This window comes from Mustelus asterias, chromosome 21 (assembly GCF_964213995.1).
Source record: "Mustelus asterias chromosome 21, sMusAst1.hap1.1, whole genome shotgun sequence".
NCBI lineage: Eukaryota > Metazoa > Chordata > Chondrichthyes > Carcharhiniformes > Triakidae > Mustelus > Mustelus asterias.
This window is the reverse complement of record NC_135821.1, coordinates 81,428,199-81,453,666: the sequence shown is the minus strand read 5'-3', so window position 1 is coordinate 81,453,666 and position 25,468 is coordinate 81,428,199. Positions and strand designations below refer to the sequence as shown.

The 25,468-nt window shown below is 42.8% G+C and overlaps 1 protein-coding gene across 1 annotated transcript in view; it reads left to right on the top strand.

Moving 5' to 3' along the window:
• LOC144509456 (alpha-taxilin-like) overlaps positions 1 to 18,005 on the top strand; it is a 119,783-nt gene extending 101,778 nt beyond the window's left edge. The window contains exons 8-10 of the mRNA XM_078238358.1: positions 10,223 to 10,315; positions 12,503 to 12,598; positions 17,297 to 18,005. Of these exons, the coding sequence (XP_078094484.1) occupies positions 10,223 to 10,315; positions 12,503 to 12,598; positions 17,297 to 17,704 (597 nt within the window). The 3' untranslated portion in view covers positions 17,705 to 18,005. The remainder of the gene's footprint in view (positions 1 to 10,222; positions 10,316 to 12,502; positions 12,599 to 17,296) is intronic.
• Positions 18,006 to 25,468: the final 7,463 nt, after the last annotated feature.

Sequence of the window (25,468 nt, the reverse complement as noted above, 5' to 3'; positions counted from 1 at the left end):
TTCCGCACACACAAGGACGGCCTCAACCGGGATATTGGGTTCATGTCACAATATCTGTAACTCCCACAGTTGCGTGGACCTGCAGAATTTCACTGGCTGTCTTGTCTGGAGACAATACACATCTTTTTAGCCTGTCTTGATGCTCTCTCCACTCCCATTGTTTTGTTTCTTAAAGACTGGATTAGTTGTAAGTATTCGCATTCCAACCATTATTCATGTAAATTGAGTCTGTGTCTTTATAAATTCTGTTTGTGAACAGAATTCCCACTCACCTGAAGAAGGGGCTTCGAGCCTCGAAAGCTTGTGTGGCTTTTGCTACCAAATAAACCTGTTGGACTTTAACCTGGTGTTGTTAAACTTCTTACTTATCAGAGTCAGCATGGATTTATGAAGGGGAAATCATGCTTGACAAATCTGTTGGAATTCTTTGAAAATGTGACCAGTAGAGTTGACAAGGGGGGACCAATGTGGTATATTTGGACTTTCAGAAAGCATTTGACAAACACCTGCATAAGAGATTATCGTGCAAGATTAAAGCGCATGGGATTGGGGGAAGTGTATTGAGATGGATTTTTTAAAACTGGTTGGCAGAGGGGAAACAAACAGTCGGAATTAATGGGTGCTTTTCAAATTGGCAGTAACTAGTGAGGTGCCACAGGGATCGGTGCTGGGACCCCAGCTATTCACAATATTTGGATGAGGGAACAAAATGTAACATCTCAAAGTTTGCAGATGATACCAAGTTGGGTGGGAGAGTGAACTGTGACAAACAAAAGAACAAAGAACAGTACAGCACAGGAAACAGGCCCTTCGGCCCTCCAAGCCTGTGCTGCTCCTTGGTCCAACTAGACCATTCGTTTGTATCCCTCCATTCCCAGACTGCTCATGTGACTATCCAGGTAAGTCTTAAACGATGCCAGCGTGTCTGCCTCCACCACCCTACTTGGCAGCGCATTCCAGGCCCCCACCACTCTGTGTAAAAAACATCCCTCTGATATCTGAATTATACCTCGCCCCTCTCACCTTGAGCCCGTGACCCCTCGTGATCGTCATCTCCGACCTGGGAAAAAGCTTACCACCGTTCACCCTATCTATACCCTTCATAATTTTGTACACCTCTATTAGGTCTCCCCTCATTCTCAGTCTTTCCAGGGAGAACAAGCCCAGTTTACCCAATCTCTCCTCATAGCTTAGACCCTCCATACCAGGCAACATCCTGGTAAACCTTCTCTGCACTCTCTCTAAAGCCTCCACGTCCTTTTGGTGGTGCGGCGACCAGAACTGATCGCAGTACTCCAAATGTGGCCTAACCAGCGTTCTATACAGCTACAACATCAGACTCCAGCTTTTATACTCTATACCCCGTCCTAGAAAGGCAAGCATACCATATGCCTTCTTCACCACCTTCTCCACCTGTGCTGCCACCTTCAAGGATTTGTGGACTTGCACACCTAGGTCCCTCTGTGTTTCTATACTCTTGATGGCTCTGCCGTTTATTGTATAACTCCCCCCTACATTAGTTCTTCCAAAATGCATCACTTCGCATTTATCCGGATTAAATTCCATCTGCCATTTCTCCGCCCAATTTTCCAGGACGAGGATGCAGAGATCCTTCAGAATGATCTGGACAGGTTGTGTGCATGGGCTAATCAATAGTAGATACAGTATAATTTGGATAAATGTGAGGTTATTCACTTTGGAAGTAAAAACAAGAAGGCAGGTTATTACTGTGCTGTAAATTGGGAGAGGGGAGTGTGCAGCGGGACCTGGGTGTCCTTGTCGCTGAAGGTAAGCATGCAGGTGCAGCAGGCGATGAAGGCAAATGGCATGTTGGCTTTCATTGCGAAAGATTTTGAGTACAGGAACAGGGATGTGTTGTTGCAATTATGATGTGGAGATGCCGGCGTTGGACTGGGGTAAACACAGTATGAAGTCTAACAACACCAGGTTAAAGTCCAACAGGTTTATTTGGTAGCAAAAGCCACTAGCTTTCGGAGCAGGCTGTTCCTTCATCAGACGGGTGGGAGTTCTGATCACAAACAGGGCACAAAGACACAAACTCAATTTACATGAATAATGATTGGAATGTGAGTCTTTACAGCTAATCAAGTCTTAAAGGTACAGACAATGTGAGTGGAGGGAGCATTAAGCACAGGTTAAAGAGATGTGCATTGTCTCCAGACAGGACAGCTAGTCAGATTTTGCAAGTCCAGGCAAGTTGTGGGGGTTACAGATAGTGTGACATGAACCCAATATCCTGATTGAGGCCGTCCTCATGTGTGCGGAACCTGGCTATCAGTCTCTGCTCAGCGTCTCTGCGCTGTCGTGTGTCGTGAAGGCTGCCTTGGAGAACACTTACCTGGAGATCAGAGGCTGAATGCCTGTGACTGCTGAAGTGCTCCCCAACAGGAAGAGAACAGTCTTGCCTGATGATTGTTGAGCGGTGTTCATTCATCCGTTGTCGTAGCATCTGCATGGTTTCCCCAATGTACCATGCCTCGGGACATCCTGTCCTGCAGCGTAACAGGTAGACAACGTTGGCCGAGTTGCAAGAGTATGTACTGTGTACCTGGTGGATGGTGTTCTCGCGTGAGATGATGGCATCCGTGTCGATGATCCGGCATGTCTTGCAGAGGTTGCTGTGGCAGGGTTGTGTGGTGCCGTGGTCACTGTTCTCCTGAAGGCTGGGTAGTTTGCTGTGGACAATGGTCTGTTTGAGGTTGTGCGGTTGTTTGAAGGCAAGAAGTGGGGGTGTGGGGATGGTCTTGGCGAGATGTTCGTCTTCATCAATGACATGTTGAAGGCTCCGGAGGAGATGTTGTAGCTTCTCCGCTCCGGGCAAGTACTGGACGACGAAGGGTACTCTGTCCACCATGTCCCGTGTTTGTCATCTGAGGAGGTCGGTGCGGTTTTTCGCTGTGGCGCGTCGGAACTGTCGATTTGTGCCCTGTTTGTGATCAGAACTCCCACCCGTCTGATGAAGGAACAGCCTGTTCCGAAAGCTAGTGGCTTTTGCTCCCAAATAAACCTGTTGGACTTTAACCTGGTGGTGTTAGACTACTTACTGTTATTGCAATTATACAGGGTCTTGGTGAGGCCACACCGAGAGTATTACGTCCAGTTTTGGTCTCCTTTTCTGAGGAAGGATGATCTTGCTCTCGAGGGAGTGCAGTGAAGGTTTACCAGGCTGATTCCGGGGATGGTGGGACTGATGTATGAGGCGAGAATGACTAGGTTAGGGTTGTTTTCGCTGGAGTTCAGATGGGGGGATCTCATAGAGACTTATAAAATTCTAACAGGACTAGACAGGGTAGATGCAGGGAGGATGTTCCTGATGGTGGTTGTGTCTAGAACCAGGGGTCACAGTCTGAGGATTCGGGGTAGACCATTTAGGACGGAGATTGCGAGACATTTCTTCACCCAAAGAGTGGTGAGCCTGTGGAATTCATTACCTCAGGAAGTAGTTGATGCCTAAACATTGAATATATTCAAGAGTCGGCTGGATATAGCACTTGGGGTGAATGGGATCAAAGGTTATGGGTAGAAAGCAGGATTAGGCTATTGAGTTGTACGATCAGCCATGATTGTGATGAATGGTAGAGCAGGCTCGAAGAGCTGAATGGCCTCCTCCCACTCCTATCTTCTATGTTGCTAAACTCCAATGAATACAGTCCTAACCGACTTGGTCTCTTATGTGACAGACCTGCCATCGCAGGATCAGCCTGGTAAATCTTCGCTGTACTCCCTCTATAGCAAGGACATCCTTCCTGGGTGTGCAAGTCCACAGATCCTTGAAGGTGACGTCACAGGTGGAGAAGGTGGTGAAGAAGGCATATGGCATGCTTGCCTTTATAGGACGGGGCATAGAGTATAAAAGTTGGGGTCTGATGTTGCAGATGTATAGAACATTGGTTCGGCCGCATTTGGAATACTGCGTCCAGTTCTGGTCGCCACACTACCAGAAGGACGTGGAGGCTTTGGAGAGAGTACAGAGGAGGTTTACCAGGATGTTGCCTGGTATGGAGGGGCTTAGTTATGAGGAGAGATTGGGTAAACTGGGGTTGTTCTCCCTGGAAAGACGGAGGATGAGGGGAGACTTAATAGAGGTATATAAAATTATGAAAGGCATAGATAGGGTGAACGGTGGGAAGCTTTTCCTCAGGTCGGTGGTGACGTTCACGAGGGGTCATAGGTTCAAGGTGAAGGGGGGGAAGTTTAACACAGATATCAGAAGGACGTATTTTACACAGAGGGTGGTGGGGGCCTGGAATGCGCTGCCAGGCAAGGTGGTGGAGGCGGACACACTGGGAACGTTTAAGACTTATCTAGATAGCCATATGAACGGAGTGGGAATGGAGGGATACAAAAGAATGGTCTAGTTTGGACCAGGGAGCGGCGTGGGCTTGGAGGGCCGAAGGGCCTGTTCCTGTGCTGTATTGTTCTTTGTTCTTGTTCTTTGTTCCTCAGATAAGGAGACCAAAACTGCAACAATACTCCAGGTGTGGCCTCAGCAATGTGCTGTACAATTGCAGTAAAACACTCCTCGCCCTATACTCCAATCCCCTCTCTATGAAGGCCAACATTCCATTTACCTTCATTACTGTCTGCTGTACCTGCACACTTACTTTCAGCGATTGATGCACGAGGACACCAAGGTCTTGCTGAGTATCCACCTCTCTCAATTTACATACATTTAAATAATAAACTGCTTTCCTATTTCTGCTACCAATGTGTATAACCACACATTTATCCATAGTATACTGCATCTACCATGCATATGCCCACTCAGCTTGTTCAAATCATGCTGAAGCATCTCCACATCCTCCTCACAGCTCACCCTCCCACCCTACTTTGTATCATTTAGTTCCCTCTTCCAAATCATTAGTATATAGTGAGAACAGTTGGGGTCCTAGCACTGATCCCTGCATTAACCCACTAGTCACTGATGGCCAATCAGAAAAAGACCCATATATGCCAACTCTTTGCTTCCTATCTGCTAACCAGCTTTCGATCCATCTCAAGATCTCACATGCACTTGAGCCCACCAGACCCTCTTTGATCAGCAACCACATTCTGCCTGCTCTTTCTCAGAGTCTTACTGGCCCTTCTCTCTGGTTCCCTTTCAGTTAATTCACCTTTGCTTTGGTTCCCACACCCCTGCCAAACTAGTTTAGATCCTCCTGCATGACATTAGCAAACCTCCCGGCCAGAATATTTATGCCCCTCCAGTTTAGATGCAACCAGTCCTCCTTGTACAAGTCCCACCTGCTCTGGAAGAGATCCCAATGGTCCAGATATCTGAAACCCTCCCTTCTACACCAGCTGTTTAGCCACGTGTTGAGCTGCACTATCTTCCTATTTCTAGCCTCACTGGCACGTGGCACAGGGAGTAATCCTGAGATTACAACCCTAGAGGTCCTGCTTTTTAACTTAACTCCCTAAACTGCTGCTGCAGGACCTCATCACTCTTCCTACCTGTGTCGTTGATACCAATATGTACCATAAACTCTGGCTGTTCACCCTCCCTTCAGAATGCTTTCTGCCTGTTCAGAGACATCCTGGACATGGCACCAGGGAGGCAACATAACATCCTGGAGTCTCTTTCACATCCAAAGAAGTGCCGATCTGTACCCCAAGAGGCAGCCCATTTTACCATTACGATTTTGCCTGCTAATCATTGATTCCAATTTGCCTGTGCCACCACACTGAAATTGACCCTCCTCTGATTAAGTAGTTTTACTCAATTGCTTTTGTCCTTTTCCATATCTAACATGAACTTTATGATAATATAAACACAAAATCCTAATGGGACTGGACAGGCTAGATGTGGGAAGAATGTTCCCAATGTTGGGAAAGTCCAGAATTAAGGGTCACAATCTAAGATTAAGGGGTAAGTCATTCAGGACGGAGATGAGGAAGAACTTCTTCACTCAGAGAGTTGTGAACAGTGGAATTCTCTACCACAGAAAACTGTTGGGGCCAGTTCATTAGAGAAGGAGCTGGATGTGGCCTTTGTGGCTAAAGCGATCAAGGGGTATGGAAAGTGGGAGTGGGATACTGAAACTGCATGATCAGCCATGATCATATTCAATAGTGGTGCAGTCTCGAAGGGCCGAATGGCCTACTCCTCCTATTTTCTGTGTTTCTCTGTTTTTCTATAATGTCATCATTATTTCTTAAATTTTCCCTGACTCGATTCAACTCTCGATTCAACCCTCAAGTGAAAACAGTGATACTCAAGAGTTTGTGCATGTGCACAGGAACACTCCGTTATACTGCCAATGTGAAAAAACAATTAACTATACATGTTCTGGCACCAAAAGATGTATTTCTCCAAACTTCTTCCTGCCCCTCTTTGCAGCACATCCTCCCCCACTACCATAGAGTCAGAGGTTTACAGCATGGAAACAGGCCCTTCGGCCCAACTTGTTCATGCTGCCCTTATTTTTTTTAAACCCCTAAGCTAATCCCAATTGCCCACATTTGGCCCATATCTCTCTATACCCATCTTATCCATGTAACTATCTAAATGCTTTTTAAAAGATAAAGTTGTACCCGCCTCTTCTACTACCTCTGGCAGCTTGTTCCAGACACTCACCACCCTCTGTGAAAAAATTGCCCCTCTGGACACTTTTGTATCTCTTAACCCTATGTCCTCTAGTTTTAGGCTCCCATACCTTTGGGAAAAGATATTAACTATCTACCTTGTCTATGCCCCTCATTATTTTATAGACCTCGATAAGGTCACCCCTCAGCCTCCTACACTCCAGCGAAAAAAGTCCCAGTCTATTCAGCCTCTCCTTATATCTCAATCCAACAAGTCCCGGTAGCATCCTAGTAAATCTTTTCTGCACTCTTTCTAGTTTAATAATATCCTTTCTATAATAGGGTGACCAGAATTGCACACAGTATTCCAACTGTGGCCTTACCAATGTCTTGTACAACTTCAACAAGACATCCCAACTCCTGTATTCAGTGTTCTGACCGATGAAACCAAGCATGCCGAATGCCTTCTTCATCACTCTGTCCACCTGCGACTCCACTTTCAAGGAGCTATGAACATGTACCCCTAGATCTCTTTGTTCTGCAACTCTCCCCAACGCTCTACCATTAACTGAGTAAGTCCTGCCCTGGTTCAATCTACCAAAATGCATTACCTCGCATTTGTCTAAATTAAACTCCATCTGCCATTCATCAGCCCACTGGCCCAATTGATCAAGATCCCGCTGCAATTGGAGATAACCTTCCTCACTGTCCACCATGCCACCAATCTTGGTGTCATCTGCAAACTTACTAACCATGCCTCCTATATTCTCATCCAAATCATTAATATAAATGACAAATAACAGTGGGCCCAGCACTGATCTCTGAGGCACACCGCTGGTCACAGGCCTCCAGTTTGAAAAACAACTTTCTTCAACCACCCTCTGGCTTCTGTTAAGAAGCCAGTTTTGTATCCATTTAGATACCGCACCTTGGACCACGTGAGATTTAACTTTATACAACAACCTACCATGCGGTACCTTGTCAAAGGCCTTGCTAAAGTCCATGTAGACAATATCAACTGCACTGCCCTCATCTACATCCTTGGTTACCCCTTCAAAAAACTCAATTACATTTGTGAGACATGATTTTCCACTCACAAAGCCATGCTGACTGTCCCTAATCAGCCCTTGCATTTCTAAATGCCTGTAGATCCTGTCTCTCAAAATACCTTCCAACAATTTACCCACCGCAGATGTGAGGCTCACCGGCCTGTAGTTCCCAGGCTTTTCCCTGCAGCCCTTTTTAAACAAAAGCACAACATTTGCCACTCTCCAATCTTCAGGCACCTCACCCGTGACTATCGATGATTCAAATATCTCAGCTCGAGGACCCGCAATTTCCTCACTAGCCTCCCACAACGTGCTGGGATATACCTCATCCGGTCCCGCAGATTTATCTACCTTGATGCACTTTAAGACTTCCAGCACCTCCTTCTCTGTAATATGTACACTCCTCAAGACATCAATATTTAATTCCCCAAGTTCCCTAACATCCATGCTTTTCTCAACAGTAAATACTGATGAGAAATATTCATTTAGGATCTCACCCATCTCTTGTGGATCCGCACATAGATGACCTTGTTGATCCTTAAGAGGCCCTCCTCTCTCCCTTGTTACTCTTTTGCCCTTTATGTATTTGTAGAAGCTCTTTGGATTCTCCTTTGCCTTATCTGCTAAAACAATTTTGTGTCCCCTTTTTGCCCTCCTGATTTCTCTCTTAACTCTACTCCTATAAGAACATAAGAACATAAGAAATAGGAGCAGGAGTAGGCCATCTAGCCCCTCGAGCCTGCCCCGCCATTCAATAAGATCATGGCTGATCTGACGTGGATCAGTACCACTTACCCGCCTGATCCCCATAACCCTTAATTCCCTTACCGATCAGGAATCCATCCATCCGCGCTTTAAACATATTCAGCGAGGTAGCCTCCACCACCTCAGTGGGCAGAGAATTCCAGAGATTCACCACCCTCTGGGAGAAGAAGTTCCTCCTCAACTCTGTCTTAAACCGACCCCCCTTTATTTTGAGGCTGTGTCCTCTAGTTTTATCTTCCTTACTAAGTGGAAAGAATCTCTCCGCCTCCACCCTATCCAGCCCCCGCATTATCTTATAAGTCTCCATAAGATCCCCCCTCATCCTTCTAAACTCCAACGAGTACAAACCCAATCTCCTCAGCCTCTCCTCATAATCCAAACCCCTCATCTCCGGTATCAACCTGGTGAACCTTCTCTGCACTCCCTCCAATGCCAATATATCCTTCCTCATATAAGGGGACCAATACTGCACACAGTATTCCAGCTGCGGCCTCACCAATGCCCTGTACAGGTGCATCAAGACATCCCTGCTTTTATATTCTATCCCCCTCGCAATATAGGCCAACATCCCATTTGCCTTCTTGATCACCTGTTGTACCTGCAGACTGGGCTTTTGCGTCTCATGCACAAGGACCCCCAGGTCCCTTTGCACGGTAGCATGTTTTAATTTGTTTCCATTGAGATAGTAATCCCATTTGTTATTATTTCCTCCAAAGTGTATAACCTCGCATTTATCAACGTTATACTCCATTTGCCATATCCTCGCCCACTCACTCAGCCTGTCCAAATCTCTCTGCAGATCTTCTCCGTCCTCCACACGATTCACTTTTCCACTTATCTTTGTGTCGTCTGCAAACTTCGTTACCCTACACTCCGTCCCCTCCTCCAGATCATCTATATAAATGGTAAACAGTTGCGGCCCGAGTACCGATCCCTGCGGCACGCCACTAGTTACCTTCCTCCAACCGGAAAAACACCCATTTATTCCGACTCTTTGCTTCCTGTCGGATAGCCAGTCCCCAATCCACTTTAACACACTACCCCCAACTCCGTGTGCCCTAATCTTCTTCAGCAGCCTTTTATGGGGCACCTTATCAAACGCCTTTTGGAAATCCAAAAACACCGCATCCACCGGTTCTCCTCCATCAACCGCCCTAGTCACATCTTCATAAAAATCCAACATGTTCGTCAAGCACGACTTTCCCCTCATGAATCCATATACCCCCTATACTCTTCAAGAAATTCACTTGATCCCAGCTGCCTATGCACGTCATGTGCCTCTTTCTTCTTGACCAGGGCCTCAATATCTTGAGTCATCCAGGGTTCCCGACTTCTGCTAGCCTTGTCCTTCACTCTAAGAGGAATGTGTTTACCCTGAACCCTGGTTAACACACTTTTGAAAGCATGCCACTTACCAGACGTCCCCTTTCCTTCCCACAGACTCCCCCAATTGACTTTTGAAAGTTCCTGCCTGATACCATCAAAATTGGCCTTGCCCCAATTTAGAATATTAACTTTTGGGACAGACCTATCATTCTCCATAGTTATCTTAAAACTAATAGAATTATGGTCACTGGTCCCAAAGTGATCCCAGCAGTAAAGAGTAAATAATTGTATCCATTCTTTCAGATTTTGTTGGACATGTTGCATGTTTTCTCTACCAAGGTTAATTAAATGTGCATGTCTAAGTTTTCTTTTTAAATGTTTAAGTAAATTGAAGTTATGGTTGAGGAACTGCTGAGACATTCTCAAGAATATTCCCATGCAAAGAGGAGGATCTGAGAACTTATTCTACTTGGGACAACACAACCTAGTTCAATGACTTTGCTTGTATATTTTTTCATTGCTATGTATTTTATCAGCTGGCACTATATACTGGAAAGTTTGAAGAATTCCAAACTACACTTTCAAAAAGTAATGAAGTTTTTACAACCTTCAGACAAGAGATGGAAAAGGTAAAGTTTGCTGTTGTGCAGTATTTTACATATTGTAAGGAGCCACCGGACCTATCTAGCCTATGCTAATTTCCCTGTCATTTCTGAAAGTATAACAGCCTGCATCTTTAATACAAGCTATCCCACTCCCTATCATCCTGGTGTGCTCCATGTGCCTATCCAATAACCGCTTAAATGTTCCTAAAGTGTCTGACTCCACTATCACTGCAGGCAGTCCATTCCACACCCCAACCACTCTCTGCGTAAAGAACCTACCTCTGATATCCTTCCTATATCTCCCACCATGAACCCTATAGTTATGCCCCCTTGTAATAGCTCCATCCACCCGAGGAAATAGTCTTTGAACGTTCACTCTATCTATCCCCTTCATCATTTTATAAACCTCTATTAAGTCTCCCCTCAGCCTCCTGCGCTCCAGAGAGAACAGCCCAAGCTCCCTCAACCTTTCCTCATAAGACCTACCCTCCAAACCAGGCAGCATCCTGGTAAATCTCCTCTGCACTCTTTCCAGCGCTTCCACATCCTTCTTATAGTGAGGTGACCAGAACTGCACACAATAGTCCAAATGTGGTCTCACCAAGGACAGTTGCAGCATAACCCCACGGCTCTTAAACTCCAACCCCCTGTTAATAAAAGCTAACACACTATAGGCCTTCTTCACAGCTCTATCCACTTGAGTGGCAACCTTTAGAGATCTGTGGATATGGACCCCAAGATCTCTCTGTTCCTCGACACTCTTCAGAACCCTACCTTTGACCCTGTAATCCACATTTAAATTAGTCCTACCAAAATGAATCACCTCACATTTATCAGGGTTAAACTCCATTTGCCATTTTTCAGCCCAGCTTTGCATCCTATCTATGTCTCTTTGCAGCCTACAACAGCCCTCCACCTCATCCACTACTCCACCAATCTTGGTGTCATCAGCAAATTTACTGATCCACCCTTCAGCCCCCTCCTCTAAGTCATTAATAAAAATCACAAAGAGCAGAGGACCAAGCACTGATCCCTGTGGCACTCCGCTAGCAACCTGCCTCCAGTCCGAAAATTTTCCATCCACCACCACCCTCTGTCTTAGATCAGAACTTCGATCAGATAAAGGCACTCTCTGTCTTCGATCAGATAAAGGCACTATAAATAGTTGTTGTTAACCTCTGTTTCAGGATACAAATACTAACTTTTTTTTTAACAACCATCTTTCCTGCCCCAAGAGCATTTGGATGAATTGTAATATCTTCAATCACACACCAACTAAGAACCGCTGACTTTGCACAGATTTCATTTGAATGTAGAAATCTTACAGTTCTTCACACTCTGTCATTCATTACATTTACCCACTTAACTGTTTGGGAAGCTAATACTTAAATATTGCCTTCGGATCACTGAAATTATCTTGAAGATGTAAAAACATTGGCATTCAGTCGTTTCAGCATTCTTGTCTTCACATTTTCCAGAAGACCATAAAGTATCAGAGCAGAATCAGGCCATTGGGCCCATCGATCCCCATATCAATCAAGAACCTATCTATCTCTGTCTTAAATACACTCAATGACCCAGCCTCCATAGCATTCTGCGGCAATGAATTCCACTGATTCACCACCCTCTGGCTGAAGAAATTCCCCCTCATCTCGGTTCTAAAGGATTGTTTCTCCTACTAATGGAAATGCCTTCTCCACATCCACCCTATCCAGGCCTTTCAGTATTCTGTAAGTTTCAATGAGAACCCATTTCATCCTTTTAAACTGCATCAAGTACAGACCCAGAGTCCTCACACTCTTCGTATGCCCATCCTTTCATTCCCAGGGTCATTTTTGTGAACCTCCTCGTGACCCTTCCCAAGGCCAGCACATCCTTGGATGTAAATTGCTCTCTATTCAAATTTCCATTAAGTTGTATTTATAACTTCCACCATGCTAATGTTTAGAAACAAAAACTTCAACACAATAAGGTAATTGTTGATTTAATTATCACCTTATTACTGTAATTACCACAATGTAGTACCAAATATACAAGATCACGCACCCACCCTGTTAGAGCAAGATATTTGCAATGTTTTTGCTGTTACAGCCTGCTTGCATGAAATCGCCACTTGCAGTTTAACATTAATATTTTTAAAGTGCAGTACTCCAAATATTGAATCGTGTGCATTCTCACTTATAAAACGTCTACCTTCTTTGCTATGATAAGATGACAAAAAAGATCAAAAAGCTGGAAAAAGAGACCACCATGTATCGTACCAGATGGGAAAGCAGTAATAAAGCCCTGCTGGATATGGCAGAGGAGGTAAGTAATTTGTTTTTTCCAGTTTGAGCTTAACAATTCCAGCTTGATTTAGACTTCATCTTCTGGTTAATAGTCTTTGATAAGTGGACATTCTTGTTATGCTTTTTTTTAAAGATTGCTATTCACTTTATCTGTAGCTCAAATTAAATAGACAAACTAACAGATGCTGCCTTTTCATTTGTGGGACTTAGACTTGAAATAAACCGGACTGTCATATTGTCACTAACGGCACAGAAGGAGGCCATTTGGGTCCATGCTGCCTCTCTACAGAGCTGTTCAGAATCCCCATAGCCATTCATGTTTATCTCCTTGAAATACCCAACCAATTTCCTTTCAAAATTGATTGTTTCCTCTTTCACCAACCTCTTGGGCCAGATCATTACCAGTCTCTGCAATTCTTCCTCACATTCCCTTTGCATCTCTTGCCCAAAATCTTAAATCTGTTTCCTAGTCCTTGTACTATGAGCTAATGAGAACAATTTTTCTCTATCTACCTTAGCCAAAACATGTCATAATCTTGTACACCTCCATCAAATCTTCCCCTCACTCTCCTTTGCTTCAAGGAGAGCAACCTCATTTTTGCCGATCTAACTTTGTAACTAAAATCACCCATCCCCAAAACCATTCTGGTAAATCTCTTCATCCACTCAAGGACCCCCGTATCCTTCCAAAAGTGTGGTGACCAAAACTGGATGCAACAGTCTGGTTGGGCCTAACCAGAGCTTCATAAAGTTTCAGAATTTCCCTGCTTTTGTATTCGAAGCTTTTATTTATGAAGCTCAAGATCTTATTTGCTTTGCTAACCATTCAATGGACCGTAACTTCTGTGCTCCCTAGCATCAGAATTGGGAGGTAGCCCAGAGATGTGCTGGAGAATCCTTCAAAGAACTTCTCAGGTGGGGGTTGGCAAGGCAATTGTCCAGAGGTGCAAACTTCCTCTGGGCAATTGCCTTGCATTGGGAACCATCCAAAAACATGATTTAAATCATAAACTTCAGATAGTTCTGTGTTACACCAATGCTTATTCAGAAAAAAATTAGAAGAATACCTCTTCTAACTTCTGGGTGACTATCGTGAGACCCAGGCTGACCCCTTCATGGGATTCCCCCATTAACTGCCTCTCGTGGTGTACACATAACCACGACTCCCCGTGGGATTCCTTTTGAGCCAGCCAACCAGACCTCTCCTCACCCTCACAGCCTCGACCCAATGTGTGGAATTCACTACCACAGAATGTAGTTGAGGCCAAAATGTCTGATTTCAAGAAGAAATTAGATATAGCTCTAGGGGCTCAAGGGATATGGTGGGGGGGGGGAAATCAGGATATTGAATTTGATGATCAGCCATGATCAAAATGAATGGCGGAGCAGGCTCAAAGGGCCGAATGGCCGCCTCCTGCTTCTAGTTTCTATGTTTCTAACACTCTGCACTTTCTCCTTTCCTTCTTTATGTGCGGTATGCTTTGTCTGTATAGCGTGCAAGAAACAATACTTTTTACTGTATACTAATACATGTGACGATAATATATCAAATCTATGTAATTGTTCTCTCTCCCTCCTGGGGCCCTTCCCATATCTCCATTTCTTTAGGCAACCTGGTATGCAAGCCATTCGGGCCAGGTGAACTGTCCGCTCTAAGCATAGCCAGCCTTTCTAGTATCAACTCCCTTTCAATTTTCACTATTCATTGTCTTCACTGTCTCCAGTTTTACCAATATTTTGTCTCATTCCTCTGTAAACACCAATATAAAGCACTCCAGTATTCTGAGCTTGCCCTACGTTTAAATCATTTTCTTTGTCTCGAAGAGGACCCACTCCACCTCTTTCCACCCACTTACTATTTGCACACTGGAGAAGATTTTTGGATCCCCTTTCATGTTGACTGCCATTCTATTTTTATACTCCTATGTACCTATTTTATTCTTCGCCTCCCCAAGCTATTGTACTTGACCTGGTTCTCACTTGAAGTATTCACCTGACATGAATCATACACCCTCTTTTTTGATTCATCATAATCTCTGTCTCCCTCGTTATCCAAGGAGTCCTATGTTTTGCCTCGCTTACCTTTTGCCCTTGTTGGAATATACCTAGCTTTTACCTGAAGCATTTTTCCTTAAAGATCACCCATTGTTCCATTACAGTTCTTCCTCAGTCTTTTATTCCATATCCTTGTTGGGTCCACTGTATTGAAATTAGCCATCTTCCAATCTTGATCTACTTTATATTTTCCTTTGCCTGTTTCCATTACTAATCTTAAACCTTTTGTTATGATCACTTTTATCAAATGTTCCCCCACAGACATTTGGTCCACTTGGCTCCCCACATTTTCCCAGCATCAGATCCATCCCTCCTTTTTGTTGGACTGAGCGCATACAGATCATGGAGGTTCTCCTGAACACATTTCAGAAATTGCCCAGTATCACAATTCTATTTCTTGCACTTTTCTGTGATGTTCCTGTAGATTTGTTCATCTATCTACTGCTCATTATTTTGTGGCCTGTAGAATACCCTCCATTGCGTGATCATACTCCTTTTTACTTCTCATTCTAACCAAATGGATTCTGTCCTTCCCCCTTAAGGACTTCCCTTTGTTCAACACTACAATGTTATCCAGAATCAATGCTGCCACCCCATCCCCTTCTTTCCTTTTGTAGCTTTTCTGAATACTTTAAGCACCCTGTCCTCTCTATTTTTAAGCCACATTTCCATTATTGCCACTACATATTCTCACATGATTATTTGTACTTGTAGTCATCGATCTTATTCACCACACATCATGTATTTACATACATACATTGTAATCCTGTGTTTACATTCCCCATAGTCTTTCTTAATCTGCCCTTATCTATGGTACTACCTTTCTAGTATTGCCCAACACTCTAATTTAATGCACCTTATTTCTCTTTCCGACTTCTATATGTTGGAGTCACCCACTACTAATTTAGTTATCCTCCTCAACTACATCAGTGAACCTTCCCACATGGACATTAGTCCCAATGCTGTTGAGTTGCAACCTATCCCATTTGAATGGATGTCTCCCGCCCCAGAACTGGTCCCAATGCCCCCAAAAATCTGAAGCCTTCCCTCCTGCACCGTGCCTCTGCCTCAAAACCCACAAATTGACCCATGCTATATTCCTATTTCTGCAGAGATTATATCCTTGCGATCCTACTTTTTAACTTTGTCCCTAGCTTCTGAAAATCTGACTGCAGGATCTCAATATCTGCTCTATGTTGTTGGCACAGACTTGCACCACAACTTTTGGTTCACTCCTTTTCTTTCCCCTTGCAGAATATTCTGCACCCCCTCCAAGATGTCCTTTCCCCTTGCACCAGGAAGACAAGATATTATTTGGGATGATAATGGTTATAGAAATGCCTGTTTGTCTTTCCCTGACTATAGAATCTCCTGCAATGATTGTCTTCACCAAGCTTTTTCTCCTCTCATACCTGGGAAGATGGGACTTCACCTTCAAAAAGACTGTGCAATTGTCACTTCTATAATTCTGTCATAGATGGACCTGGACTTATGACAGTTAGATTGGTGAAGATGAGGGTTTTCCCTCTGATTCTCACACCACATACTGTTTCTCCATTCTGGCACAAATGTTCTTCAGGATCCTGCCAACTTGGTCAGTAGTGGTGTTACCAAGCTATTCTGAGTGATGAATATTGAAGTACCCCATCCAGAGTACTTTTTACACCCTGTCACCCTCAGTGCTTCTTCCAAGTGGTGTTCAACATGGAGGAGTGTTGATTCATCAGCTGAGGGAGGGCAGTGGGTGGGACAGTAGAAGGTTTCCTTTCCCATGTTTGACTTGATGCAATAAGACTTCATGCAGTCCAGTGTCAATGTTGAGAACTTGCAGGGCCACTCCCTCCCAACTGTATACATTGTGCACACACTTCTATTGGGTCTGCCCTGTTGGTGGGGCAGGTCATAGACAAAGATGGTGACAAAAGTATCTGTAATGTTGGCTAGAAGGTATGATTCAATGAGTATGTGAAACTGTTGCTTGACTAGTCTGTATGACAGCTCTCCCATTCTTGCACAAATCCAAGATATTAGTGAGGAAAGGGCTGGGTGTGCCTTTGTCATTTCTGGAACCTAGGTTGAAGGTTGGACTGTCCAGTTTCATTCTTCCAACAACTGAGTGGCTGGCTAAGTAACTTTCAAGAGTGCAATTAAAAAGCAGCCACATTGCTGTGGGTTTGGACGCTGGCTGATTTCCTTCGTTAAAAAACATTAGTGAACCAGGTGAGTTTTTACAACAACCTGATAATTTCATGGTCACCATCACTGAGACCAACTTTTCATTCCGGCTTTATGTAAAATTCAATGTAAAAGTAAATGTAAATTTTGCCAGCTACAGTGGTGGGATTGAACTTGAACTCATTACTAGTTTATATCGTACCGGCTACCATCCCCATGATGTGGAGCCCAGGGTATAAGGCCTTCATTTTGGGGTGAAGAGTAGGACCTTGACCACCACAACAATGGGACAGTCCAACCTGTCGACAGTGTGGTAGTTTGCTGTTGTTTCTTTTGATTGTCCTACTTTTGGAGGTAAAGTATATTTATGTGGGGTTAAATATTTTACTGGCCAGAAGTAGCAAACCTGTCCTTGTACAAGTTGATTTCCTTTTTTTACACAGCAGCACAGTTGGATTTACTTGATTTTTTTTCATATTAAACCTAGAAAACCCTGCGTGACAAAGAATTTGAAAGTCTTCAAGTGAAGATTCAGCGCTTGGAGAAATTGTGTCGTGCTCTTCAGACTGAAAGAAATGATCTAAACAAAAAGGTTCACGACCTGAGTGTTCAATCAGCCCAACAAGATGGCAACGGCAAAGATTTTGTTGAAGAGGAAGAAAATACACAATCTTTAAATAAAGTTCCCCAAGATAATCAAAGCAAAGATTCCACTGCTGATGTTTCTGCAAAGGCAGATTGCCCTACTCAAGAAACTGTACTCTCGACTGAAGTTTGTGCTTGTGTGACTGAGGAAACACAGTCACTCATGTTTACAGACAATCGATTGGAATCTAACATTGAAGCTTCTCGCATTCAGTCTGAATTATTACCATCAAATAGCTCCTTGGAGTAGTTTATCATATGTATAGGGTGTATGTGAACAGAAGGGTACATCTGAATGTTGCTGTAGTCCAAAATGCCATGTACCAACTGAAGGAACGAAGGCTCATAAAGCTTAAAATAACTAGATTTTGGATGCAAGTATTAATTGTTAGTGACTTTATAAATAACTTCCCTCTAAGGCTTGCTGACATGGTGTCAGAATTTCTATTTTACTACATAAATGAGGATCCTAAGTATTTGGATTACTTGCGTGTAAAGAAAATTGTTGTAATTAAACAAGGAAGCTTTCAGAAAAGATTCGAGTCCATATGAAAGAAAATAACTGAAAAGGGGCAAGAACACAAGAAATAGAAGCAGGAGTTGGCCACCTGGCCCTTCAAGCCTGCCCCACTATTCAATACCATCAGGGCTGATCTATGCCAGCCTCAACTCCTTTTCTGTGCTACTTCCCCAAAGCCCACTATTCCTCGATCTATCAAATATTTATTCACCACCACTTTAAATACTTCTAATGATCCATCTTCCATCACCTTTGGGGCAGAGCATTCCAGAGATTCACCACCCTCTGAGAAGAAATTTCTACGCACCTCAGTTTTAAATGACCGGCCTTTTATCTTGTAGCTGTGTCCCCTTGTTCAAACTCACCCACTAGTGAAAACATCTCTCCATCCACCCTGTCAAGCCCCTTCAGGATCTTGTATGTTTGAATAAGGTCACCCTTCACTCTCCTGAACTCCAAGGAATACAGACCCAGACCATTTAGTCTATCCTGATAGGACAACCCACTCATCCCAGGAATTAGCCAGGTGAATCTCCTTTGGATTGCCTCCAATGTTACTATATCCTTTTTTCAGGTATGCAGTATTCCAGGTGAGGCCTCACCAATGCCCTGTACAATTGCAATAAATCCTCCCTATTTTTAAACTCCAACCCTTTTGTAATAAAGGCCAAAGTGCTATTTACCTTAACTAATTGAATCTGCTTGCTAGCTTTTCGTGATTCATGCAGGAGAATGCCTAGATCTCTGTACTTCACGGATTTGCAGTCTCTCTATGTAGGTAATCTGTCTTTTGATTCCTCTGACCGAAGTGGATGACCCCTCACTTCCCTACATTAAACTCCATTTGCCAGGTTTTTGCCCAGTCACCCAGTCTATCTCTATCCCATTGCAGAATCACAGTATCCTCATCACAGCATGCCCTTCCACCTATCTTCGTATCATCGCCAAATTTGGAAACCTTGCATTGTGTTCCTTCCTCTGCATCATTAATGTAAATAGTGAACGATTGCGGACCAGGAACTGATCCCTGCAGTACTCCACTAGTTACATCTTTCCACTCTGAAAAGGACCTCTTCATTCTAACTCTGTTTTCTATGTGCAAGTCAGTTTTCAATCCATGCTAACACACTTCCTCCCATTCCATGGGCTTTTACATTATGCACCAGCCTCTTGTGCAGCACCTTGTTAAATGCCTCTTGGAAATCTAAACACACTACATCTACAGGTTCCCCTCTATTCTCCCTGTTACATCCTCAAAGAATTTGAGCAAATTTGTCACACATAATTTACCTTTCATAAAACCATGTTGACCAAGTTTGATTATCTTCAGCTTTCTGAAATTATTAGCTATTTCCTCTTTGATTATTTATTCCACCATCTTGCCAGTAATATATGTCAAATTAACTGGCCGATAGTTCCCTGACTTTTGCTTTTCTCCCTTTTTGAACAAAGCAGTCACATTGGCTGTTTTCCAATCTTCTGGTAGCCTCCCAGAATTTAGCGAGTTACGAAAAATTCCAGCCATTGCGTCCACTATCTCTGCAGCCACTTCCATTAAAACCCTAGCATGCAGTACATTGGGTCCTGGCGACTAGTCCACTTTTAGCCCCTTGAGCTTCTCTAATACTATATCCCTTGTGATTGGGATTTTTGTAAGTTCTACCTTTTAAATCAGTCCATCTGATATCTTGGGGATATTTGCAGTATCTCCCACGGTGAAGACTGATTCCAAAAAATTATTTGGCATATCCTCCATTTCTTTGTTTGCTTTCACCCGCCTTGTTCAGTAGAGGTCCCACATTTACCTTAGCCGCCCGCTAGCTATTTGTATATCCGTTGAAACTCATTGTTTTTATGCTGCATTCAAGTTTTCTCTCAAATTTCATTTTCTCCCTTCTCATGAGCTTTTTATTCTTTTGTTGCTGGATCCTAAAAATCTCCCAGTCCTCTGGTCTCCCACTATCCCTTGCTACTTTGTATATCCTGTTTTCAATTCAACATTATCCTTGACCTCCTTTGTTAACCATGGATTTTTCCTCTTTCTCATGGTATCCCTATTTTTGATTGGATCAAACTCCTGCTGTTGGACAAGTTGTTTGAATATTTGCCACTGCTAATCTATCTGTATCTTAAACTTGTTTACCCAGTTCACCTTAGACAGCTCCTCCCTGATACTATTCTAATTGCCCTTATTTAAGCTGAAGACACTGGTTATGGGCCTATCTTCACCCATATTCTAGAGATATCTGGAATTCTATCATATTGTGGTCACAAGATCCCTTACAAATCCTTCTTTGCACAAAACCAAATCTAAAGTAGCCCATTCCGGACAGGTTCTACAACGAACTGCTCTAACAAGTAATCCCTGATGCACTCCACAAATTCTTCTCCTACACTACCCTTGCCTGTTTGGTTTGCCCAAACTAGATGCAGATTAAAATCTCCCATGATAATTGCCGTTCCCTTCAAACACGCCCTTGATATTTCCCCATTTATGCACTGACCACCTTCTCCATAGACTACTCCCACCCTTGTCTTCTTTCCCCTGCTATTCATGATTTCAACCCAAACCAATTCTACATCACTATCCACTGCCTACGCCGGCATCTCCACATCATTCATATCATGACTCAGCACTGCTCATCTCAAACTGTGTCTGATTTTTCTGGGAAAGTTTTAAAAGTATATTTACACATTATTTAAACAGTTATGATTTGCCAACTTCTATATGTACTTAAGATCATAAGAACTAGGAGCAGGAGTAGGCCATCTGGTCCCTCGAGCCCACTCCACCATTCTGTAAGATCTTTTTGTGGACTCAGCTCCACTTACCCGCCCGCTCACCATAACCCTTAATTCCTTTACTGTTCAATAATCCATCTATCTTTGCCTTAAAAACATTCTCACAACACCATGTTAAAGTCCAACAGGTTTATTTGGTAGCACGAGCTTTTGGAGCGCTGCTCCTTCATCAGGTGAGACTACTTACTGTGCCTATCCCAGTCCAATGTCGGCAACTCCACATCTTAAAAACATTCAATGAGGTAGCCTCAACTGCTTCACTGGGCAGGGAATTCCACAGATTCACAAACCTTTGGGTGAAGAAGTTCCTCCTCAACTCTGTCCTAAATCTGCTCCCCCTTATTTTGAGGCTATGCCCCCTAGTTCTCCTTTCACCCGTCAGTGAAAACAACCTCCCTGCTTCTATTTTATCTATTCTCTTCATAATTTTATGTTTCTATAAGATCCCCCCTCATTCTTCTAAATTCCAATGGGTATAGCCCCAGTCTACTCATTCTCTCCTCATAAGCCAACCCTCTCAACTCTGGAATCAACCTCGTGAATCTCCTCTGCATCCCCTCCAGTGCCAGTATATCCTTTCTCAAGTAAGGAGACCAAAACTGGACACAGTACTCCAGGTGTGGCCTCACCAGCACCTTATATAGCTGCAACATAATCTCGCTGTTTTTAATCTCCATTCCTTTAGCAATAGAACATAGAACAGTACAGCACAGAACAGGCCCTTCGGCCCACGATGTTGTGCCGAGCTTTGTCTGAAGCCCAGATCAAGCTATTTCCTCCTTATCATCCCAAAGTACTCCATGTGCCTATCCAATAGCTTCTTAAATGTTCCTAAAGTTTCTGACTCCACTATCCCTGCAGGCAGTCCATTCCACACCCCAACCACTCTGAGTAAAAAACCTACCTCGGACATCCTTCCTATTTCTCCTCTCAACCTCCTCCGCTCCAAAGAGAAAAGCCCAAGTTCCCTCAACCTTTCCTCATCAGACCTACCGTCCAAACCAGGCAGCATCCTGATAAATCTCCTTTGCACTCTTTCCAGTGTCTCCACATCCTTCTTGTAGTGAGGTGACCAGAACTGCACACAATATTCCAAATGTGGTCTCACCAAGGTCCTGTACAGTTGCAGCATAACCCCACGGCTCTTAAACTCAAACCCCCTGTTAATGAACGCCAACACACTATAGGCCTTCTTCACGGCTCTATCCACTTGAGTGGCAACCTTCAGAGACCTATGGATATGAACCCCAAGATCTCTCTGTTCCTCCACATTCTTCAGAACCCTACCTTTGACCCTGTAATCCACATTTAAATTTGTCCTACCAAAATGAATCACCTCGCATTTGTCAGGGTTAAACTCCATTTGCCATTTTTCAGCCCAGCTCTGCATCCTATCTATATCTCTTTGCAGCCTACAACAGCCCTCCACCTCATCCACTACTCCACCAATCTTGGTGTCATCAGCAAATTTACTGATCCACCCTTCAGCCCCCTCCTCCAAGTCAATGAAGGGCAAAATTCCATTTGTCTTAATTACCTGCTGTACCTGCAGACCAACCTTTTGTGATTCATGCACAAGGACACCCAGGTCCCTCTGCACAGCAGCCTGCTGCAATTTCTTACCATTTAAATTTTGCAGGGAGGTTGTTATTCCTACCAAAATGGATGACCTCACATTTACCAACATTGTACTCCATCTGCCAGACCCTTGCCCATTCAAACTATCTATATCCAGACTATATTTCCATCTGCCAGACCCTGGCCTACTCAGACTATCTCTATCCCTCTGCACTTGGTGGTTATTATTTTCTCCAGGGTAGCAATTGCTCTTCAATTCCTTGTTTACCTATAACCGTTGAGCTAACTGGTATCTTGCTGCTCTTACTCCACCAGGGTTCTCTTCAGTCAGTTGTTAGAAGATATGCAACAGTGGCATAGCAAAATCTGTCTTGCCCCCTCTAGTAATGGCTTGGTTGAGATGAGAAATTTAGCAGAATGGAAGGGGTGCAGGAAAAATACAAATAGAATCTCCACGCACTCACCAAATGGTCTATAGTTCTTTAGCAGCTTTGTAATCAATGTTGCAGCAGATCAAGTTTCTATTGTCACAAAATTTACTTTCGAGTGAGGAGGCTAAAAAGGTTGAAGAATAAATAATTTGGGGCATGTCGGTAGAAAGATGCTTTGTGCTGAGAAAAATGTAATTTAAACACTAAAATACCAGTAAACGTATTCATATCACTGTCAAAAAGCCTTTGAGGGAATGTTCCCTGTTAATCCCACTTTGTATTGCTGAATTAAAATAGCTACATATTCTAACCAAACTTGTCTTTAAAAACTTTCCACTTGCCCTTTTCCCCCCACGTTGTTTCCATAAATTTCTTTCATACACATCTGCTTAGGTGTAGGGTCAAGCAAAATAAAAACAAATGACCATCTGTCTCAAGAGGCTGCTTAAAATCTCATGCTGAATCTTTTAATATAGATTATTTTCTGTGAAGTTTATAACAGGATGTTCCTATTGTATATGGTGTTTATGACATTGACTTTTTGAAAGACCTTGATTGGTGATATCCTTTGTGCCCTACAGATGCTCATAATCCTGTGAGCATTAAATAAAAATGTCACAAGCACTTTTTCACATGCCATTTTCATTTTGTTCTGAAGTTTTGATTATTAGTTTTGTTTTGAGGACTTATTTCATCTCTAATAATGTGTAATTGGTGTTCCCTATTAACCACAGTATTGGTTACCAAAGAAAATCTTTCATCTTAGCATCCAAAGTGCTAATAATTGTGTAGTGTTTTGATGCAAGACCCATTACATTGCATAAAATGAGTTGTCTCATTATATTGGAGAAATGCTGTAACTTTTGAATCCTCTATTTATGAATGTTTAGAGATTAATTTTGAATTTCTTTAGCAGGCCCTCTTACACGCACATACACTGTTGGATTATTTACTGTTGAATTTCAAGGTATGCATTTGTCAGTAAATTTTATGTAATTGAGAATTTCTCATCATTGCAGCCTTTAACACCTGTGGACAGATGCAACTTAAAATTGGAGAGTCTTAAAGAAGACGCCAGAACCTTCACTTTAATGTCTAAATATGAACGAATTTCCCCCAGTGGCTACATTCTGATAAAAGCTACTAATTAATCTCCCATTTCCCTTGCATTTCTCTGAGCACCCTTATGATGCTGGATGGGAGGATAAACTTCAGTACTTTTGATCTGCACAAAAACAGATATTTAACTGACAGTTTGAATAACAGAATGTGACACTGTTATCACAGTGGAAATATTATCAAAAATATACAAAAGCAGTTCTCTAACAAGTAGTTGTGATTAGTGATGAGCACATTAATATTGTTACAAATTTATAACACTGATTCAGCATGGTTACTAAAATTCATTTTTGAAACATGCATTGAAAACCATGTCCATTTTTGGGTTCCTCTTTAAAATGATAAATTAAACAAAACTGTAGAGAAAAAAGAGATCAAAAGAGAGAGGAAAAAACATTTCTACAGGACATTTAACAATTGTACTTCCAAGATGAAGTTTAATGGTCAGTATGGGATTCAGTGACTGAGAAATCAAAGGTACTTGGTATTTACTATTTTGCCTGTAGACTAGCATTAATTATCATTTGGTAAATTACTTAACATCAGTTCAGAATCTTACAAAACATCTCAAAGTATGGTGGAAATGAATTAAAATAATCTGAATGGGGAGCTGATATGAAAAAGCAAATCTAGTAAGAAACAACAGTTTAAGGAATAATGATTAGTAATGCATTATTAAATTGTAAGGTTGCGGGAATGCACTGCGATGCACAAGATTTTCTGATATTTGTGCATGTATTCAATTACTATTTCATCAGAATCAATCAACATTGTAACGTAAGACTGCATGATGCTCATTACATCCTTTGTATGGTACTGTTTTGTGTGTGTATATAAATATCTATTACATATCACACAGGCACAGTTATTTTGTAACTTGTGCATGTATTGGAATTGAACAGCCCACTTCCTGGACAGCTATGATTACCCTAACTTTAGCTAATGTGGTGGTGACATTAAAACTATTGTTTTATTTCATTCCAACCATTATCATTAGCATATTATACCTGCGCATTATCTAATGGTGGTATGTGTGCGCGGATGTATGTACCATTAAATTAGTTCAAAAAACTGGAATATTTCCTCTTCATAGAAACCCAAAAGTAGTGCTGAGCATCTCTATTTTCAATTTTTTTAGTGAACGGTTTAAGGTCATCAATGCTAATCTCCTTCCATTTAGCTTCAGACCACAATAAATAATTGGAGCATTTTTCCCTGAATGTTGGCATGGGACTCCAATGCAATTTCATAGAATCATAGTGCAGAAGGAGGTCACTCGGACATCAAGTCTGCACTGACTCTCTGACAACAGCCCGCCCAGGCCCATCCTCATTACCCCATGTATTTACCCTGTTAACCCCCCTAACCTACACATCTTGGGACACTAAGGGGCAATTTAGCATAACCAATCCACCAAACCTTAACATGAGATGCTTGAATATAATGTGTTTCAGTTATGCACATCGCAGTTTTTTTAACCCATTAACTCATCAACTCGTTATCCTTTCATGGACCAAATGCAATGCTACTACCCCATTATCTGAGGAGCTCCTTCCAAACAAAA